We start from the raw sequence: 6,400 nt of genomic DNA, 5'->3' as shown, positions 1-6,400 counted from the left end.
TGCCTTAATTACAAATGAAATACGAAGAACATAAAACAAACAATCAAACGAACAAACAAACGTACATAGAGTGCAAACAATATATCCGTGAAATATTAGTAATACTAACTTACACTGTTTTATGCTAATTCTATTATTTTCTATTGTTTAATAAGCACTATTTTGAACAATTTAGTAATTAGTGTTTCACGGATATATTGTTTGTACTCTACAACAAACAAACAAACAACTGCACAGGAAAAATATTGCTGATATTTAAAACCAAGAACTTTCTGAAGAACTTCAGTGTTTGAGAATTACTTATTGCCCGAAAATCTTTGGAACTCAGCACCTTTTTTATTGAATTTTCTTTATTTCGATATTTTAACAGGAACATCCAGTTAAGCATAGGCTAGTTTAAATGGAGGCATGTATAGATAAATATGATTACAAAATAAAATAAATATACGAGTCTACAGTACATACAGATTACATATAATGCTGATACTGCAAGTACAAAATTGAAAGCAGTGTAAGCGCTTGAAATGGCCCTTGGCCTTAGCCTTTTTCTATTAAAGTTTTGTGATGAAATTTTAAAATATTTCTGTATTCCTATAACCCTCTATTTCGAGGTCATGTTCAATTTGTCTCCAAAAAGAATACTTAGCACCTTGGACAGATGGATGCGTGCCCCAAGAGTTTTGCGAGACGTGCTATACTTTTATGGCAAGTGTGGCTGATTGAATTTAGAGTAAATTTGTATAATGGACCTGCTAATTGGAGTGAGGTAGGACCTACTTTAATCTAGATGGTGACAGAAGACGAATGCGCACTTCAAGCGTTTGGTGGATACCTGTGTGTTATTAAGCTGGTTGAAGGAAGGCCATGTCTAGTTCAGTTTCATAAGGAATAATGAGTACTTTAATCTAGATGGTGGCAGAAGACGAATGCGCACTCCAAGCGTTTGGTGGATACCTATGTGTTATTAAGGTGGTTGAAGGAAGGTCATGCCTAGTTCAGGTTCATAAGAAATAATGAGTACTTTTATCTAGATGGTGGCAGAAGACGAATGCGCACTTCAAGCCTTTAGTGGATACCTATGTGTTATTTGGCAACCTATGGCAGGTGGACCCAGCATAAATTCGGTGTAAGTTCGAGATATACAAGCTAAGAAGCTCTCTTCATCTCCAGAAAAGGAATATTTCATTTTGTGAGAGCCATTATGGCTTGATATCTAGTGCGCTACGATCGATTCTTGCAGGTGTCTTAAACTCGAGTTTATATCTGCGTGACATGTAAGTTTGTTAAGCTGTTCGCAGGTGAGGCATGTGTTGGTGTACTGGAATAACAACAGACACCCATCCACCCACCAAATCCCGCTGTACCGACACATCTTCATCAAAACATATTAATCACACTGCAAAACACAAATTACGTTCTCTCATCAAGAAAACACTAGAAATGATCCAGCCTTACAAATGACTACCAAATAAAAACAATTAAAAAACTGCGGTTTTAGTGATTGACAGAAGAATCGAAGATTAACATCATCGCATCACAGTAAAGACATTAAGCGCTGATAAAGTTCTAGCATTCATTGTCGGCACTCAAAATATATGAAATCCAAAAACATGATTAGATCTACCATGGAAAGCCGAACTGCGGCTATCGGAGGAGCTGTTTCGATGTTTCTTATCTTTTTCTGTTGCATGAATCGAGTCCTTAAGCGCAGATCTTTAGTAACTGGTATACTAATGACTTCCATGCCCCCGCACTACGACTTTTATATGACAGCGCAATAATGAAAAAAGATAAGGTCTAGGACAACTAAAATCTAGCTTCGCTATCTCAATGGCACAAATAATAAAAGCACTGATCGGCGATGGGTTTTCTAGATTATCGTCTTTTTTTTCTAACTCTCTGTATTTTTGTGGGTTATTCCTTTTTATCGGTGTCGTGTCAGATTAAAATCATTTTTCCTTTAATTACTGAGTAGAAAACCTGCAATATCTAATGACGGGTGGAAAAGTCAACACAGATAGGCCTGTGATATTTCTCCTATCGACGTGGTATTGGCAATCGCACCAATACTTGTCATAATTTCAGTTTGGCTTTGCTTCTAAAATGACACACTACCAGACCCTCGACACGACTAAAGTAAACAACCTATAGATTGAATAGTTTTTACAAAAAGACTATAGAAACGGTTCTCAGAATGATTCTAATATCGCAATCTTTTAACGAAGGGAATTTGAAGTGAAGATAATTTTTTTTAGTATTCATGTGAAAGGTGTTTTGTCAATGAGTCACTTTTCCGTCTGTGTGAACAAAATAACAAAGCGAAATTTAGCTTGTCACTATTGGAAACAATCCTCTTCATTAGCGATCTCCTAAACATTTTTATTAATATTCAATATGATTTGTTATGTCAATCAAGTTTGAAACTTATATTCTGTCGCTGTCTTGATTTTTTTGTGTGAGATGTCATGTCTTGACAGTGGCGCTCAAAATGAGCTATCACGGATGTATACAAGGTAGCCAATCAAATCAGTGGATACTTCAAAGCTGACAATCTCTAATCATCCGCCAGAGAAGTGCAAGTTTGATAGCACTATAAAACGCCGTAGTATTTCGCTTAGCTTACACTTGTAGGCTGGTTGTCTCAAAGACGACAGTAAGGAAGAGTTCCTTCAACGCGAACTGGAAAAAACCCTGTTGTGAGATCGAGAGCAGAGAACTTTGGTTTGCTTATGATACAAACTTGATACAGTTTGATTGATAGATTCTGGATTTAACAAAAACGAAGCCACGTATATACAGCAAACGAGAGCTAGCGCTTATCTCAACCGTTTATGCTAAGGCCTTTTCAACATCCGAGAATAAGCTAACTTTTTTCTTCCGATGTTTGTTGAACAAAATTGATCCATAAACGTGTTTTTTTTTCTTGAAGAGATATTGATTCGATCAAGAAAACATACTAAGCTGACAGAATAATACATCCAATCGCAGTCAAATCCGATTCAAGTTGAATGTGATAAAGCTATATTTAATTGCCTCACTGAACCTTCGGTTTTCTCACAAGACATTTGAAATGAGTTCAGACTCTGTAAACGCGACAACCGGCTTGGATTCCTGTTCAGAGCGAACAAGTGGATCATTTGCAGTACAGACTGGGTTTTTGCTCATAATTCTCGTCATCACACTTGTTGGGAACTTCACTGTTTGTATAACTGTCTTCATATCTCAAAGTCTTCATAGTTTTACCAACTACATCGTGGCATCTCTTGCTGTTAGTGACCTGATGGTTGGATCATTATCTTTACCGTTTCGCATCCACCAGACGTTACACAACACGAAATGGTGTCTTGGCGAAGGTGCTTGCCAGTTTTGGGTCTGTATCGACTTATTTTGCTGTTGCGCGTCTATTGGTAATCTTGCCTTGATCTCCGTGGATAGATTTTTGGCCACCATGTATCCGCTAACCTACCAAGATTTGCTGTCAAAGACAACCAAAATCGCCATGATTTCAATAGTATGGCTATATTCAATCATTGTTGCCTCTAGTGGCCTTGTCAACTGGACAATCCCAAACCAACCCGTGGTATTCATTGACGATGGGTGCTTCAAGAAAGATAAATATTTCTACACCTTTGCGTCTTGTCTCGGATTTTTTTTGCCACTGACCATCATAATCATCGCCTATTCGTACGTCTTCAAAGTTGCTATCGGACATTGGCGGGCTATACGGCGTCTTACCGTCCCGGCATTACCTGCTATAGGACTGAACACCACGTCCAACCAACGCATAGCCTTGACCCGCGAAATCAAAGCAGCCAAAACCCTTGCAATTGTAGTTGGTGCTTTTGTTGTTTGTTGGGCTCCATTTTTCATCATACTTATGGCTAAATTCTGGTGTCTAACCTGTTTTCAGGACTATGGAGACGCTACAAAACGAGGGCTTATAATGTTTGCCAACATAACCTTTGTATATACACTTCCTAACATTAACAGTACTCTAAACCCTTTTATCTACGTTATATTCAGTAAGAAACTTCGACAAGCATTTGTCAGGTTTTTTGAGGTGCTTTCGAGCAAAATACGAGGCACGGGTGCCGTTAGGCCAAGAGAAAACTCAAGTGTTTCGGAGTTGGGGGTTCAAAATGCCTTCTCGAGAATGTATGGTAAATACGGAGAAACCCAAGATACTAAACAAGCTGGAAAACAAAGGACGGGGGACCAAAGGCCCGGGGTATCAGAGACTTAATCAAAAACCATTAAGTGAAAAATGAGACAATGTTTTAACGAACAGATGGAAAAACAAAATGTATTTTTTGGTTGATGAAACGTAAACAATCGTGAAACATGCGTACATCTATTCAGGTAATCCAATGAAAAAAACAATTTTCATGAGTTTGCAAAGTTGAATTAAAAGTAGTAAAACTGTAATTCAAGCGAAAGGAAAGAGTACCATTTTGATATTTTTTCTGAGAATTTGTCCAAACTAAACATCTGGAAAACCTTGAAGTATAAATTATTGTTTACTAGCTCATATGAAATTCAGCAAAGAACAGCTATGAAAAGATGCCAAAAACCTTTGAGTACTTGAGGAAGAAACTGAGCAAGGTTGATCTATTTGGGATCATTATTGATATCTATATATTTATAGGTCTTAGGCGATCCAAATATATTGAAGTTAACGGTTATGCAATCACGCACCCTACTGTCGCACCAACTCGATTTTATTGTCTCGAGTTTAATTTATAAACACAATGCTTTTAAAATGAAACACTAAACCCTGAAACAACTGACAAACGACCCTGATTTATGTGAAGAGAGAAATTTAGTTGCAGATGTTTTCAAACACGGTTAACGAGGTTGAATTTTCAGTATTGTCTAAAGTTCAAACTGTAAATATCTGACCGAAATTTTTACTAATAAATCTCACATACTTAAAAAAAATCAGTTCTAGAGAATTCCGAACGCATTTCAGTTACTTCTTTTCTGTTGCAGTGGGAATTAAGCCAGAGTTCTTAAATCAAGAGTAAAAAATATGATTAGCTTTAGATTAAACTCGCTTTGATTATCCAGATTGAATGAATGTCAATCTCAAGGAATCGATCATTCGAACAGACAGTGTTTAATTCTTTCATTTTAGCTCATGAAAAACTATGAAAAATATATTGAGAAAATTCGTATCTGATTGATAGTTAATGCTCTTTAAGAAGGAAGCTCTTTACTGAGTTGCAAAAAGGAAAATAATTCTACAGAAAAATAAATAGGTTTATATAATTTGAGATTTTAAATTTTAAAAAGGTAAAAGTCAAAATACTGACATCACATAAATGTAATATACGTAATTAATATTAGTAGTTATTATTAGTAATATTAGTATTGACAATTCAAGCCAATTCCAATAACCTTAGGAATTTTATTCCCGACATAATCCTGCTTTGGATTATTTTTTTATAAAGTACGATTTTTTGTTGTAGATTGAAAAAAAAAATTGTAAATCGTAAATAGTAGTTTGCTAAATGTTACAATACTTAGTATATAAAAAGGCTTGTTTAATTCTAAACTTCGCCGACACAAAAAGAGTAAATTGAAAATATAGATTGTAGAGTCTAATACATTTTGATGCATACATTTTATAGCTTTTTTCCCTTCTTTCTTTTTTTTAATTAGGTTAAAGCGTCTTTATCTGTAAATTGACTTGAATAACTTGTACAGTCTAATACATCAACGCTGCCTAAATTTGCTAATTACGAATAAAGATTTTCCCAACCTTGCTGTCAAAAATTGTCAAGCCCTAAAAGAGTAATCCCAATACTTTATCCCCTCATAGACAGAAGAATCTTGAGCGAATTCTACATATGCATTTCTTCTAGATTAGCCAATGCGACGTGCTCGAAAGCACCAAACATCACATACAAAGGAAATACTTCTTCCTCCAAGCAAAGATTAAAGCGGCTTTTCAAAACCGATAATGGTGTGTTTTTAAACTTGAAGATATTAAACTGACTAAGAGGTAGAATTGGTACTTCAGGTATTGAGGTAAAGTGTGTATGTGTGCTAATGAAATGACTGCCTACTAATAAATCCTTCCGACTAAATTCATGAAATTATATTACTTAGATTATATTCTTTCGTAATCCTTTTACTTTTTCTTTCGCAATTCTTTCCTAATTTGTCTTCCCTGTTTGATAAAATGAAAAGAAATTTTCTCTTTTTAGGCGCGAAATTTTCCCGCCTAAATGACGCGTGCTGCGTTTTGACATATGAGTATCACGTTTGGACCAAAGTGTTTTAACATCATCATAAATAATAAAGTAAACTATAAGCAACGGTAAGCTTTACTGTTATCTATACGAGGATCTAGTACTTATATAATAATTGTAAAACCTTGAAAAATTAAGAAATAAAG

General features: G+C 35.5%; 1 protein-coding gene across 1 annotated transcript; it reads left to right on the top strand.

Annotated features, from left to right (window-relative positions):
- Positions 1–2,473: 2,473 nt before the first annotated feature.
- LOC116288587 (alpha-1A adrenergic receptor) lies at positions 2,474–4,340 on the top strand. The gene has a single exon (XM_031695390.2). It carries the CDS (start codon positions 3,071–3,073, stop codon positions 4,241–4,243), a length of 1,173 nt encoding a protein of 390 aa, XP_031551250.1. The 5' UTR covers positions 2,474–3,070; the 3' UTR covers positions 4,244–4,340.
- The last annotated feature ends 2,060 nt before the right edge of the window (positions 4,341–6,400 follow it).

Source organism: Actinia tenebrosa, unplaced genomic scaffold (genome assembly GCF_029948245.1).
Source record: "Actinia tenebrosa isolate PJP-AT-01 unplaced genomic scaffold, QUT_ActTen_1.0 PGA_scaffold1__47_contigs__length_23844297, whole genome shotgun sequence".
Taxonomy (NCBI): domain Eukaryota; kingdom Metazoa; phylum Cnidaria; class Anthozoa; order Actiniaria; family Actiniidae; genus Actinia; species Actinia tenebrosa.
This window is presented reverse-complemented; position numbering and strand designations above follow the sequence as displayed.

Bases quoted from the DNA above. Each gene is read 5' to 3' on its own strand.
- LOC116288587 (XM_031695390.2), top strand. From the start codon at position 3,071: ATGAGTTCAGACTCTGTAAACGCGACAACCGGCTTGGATTCCTGTTCA.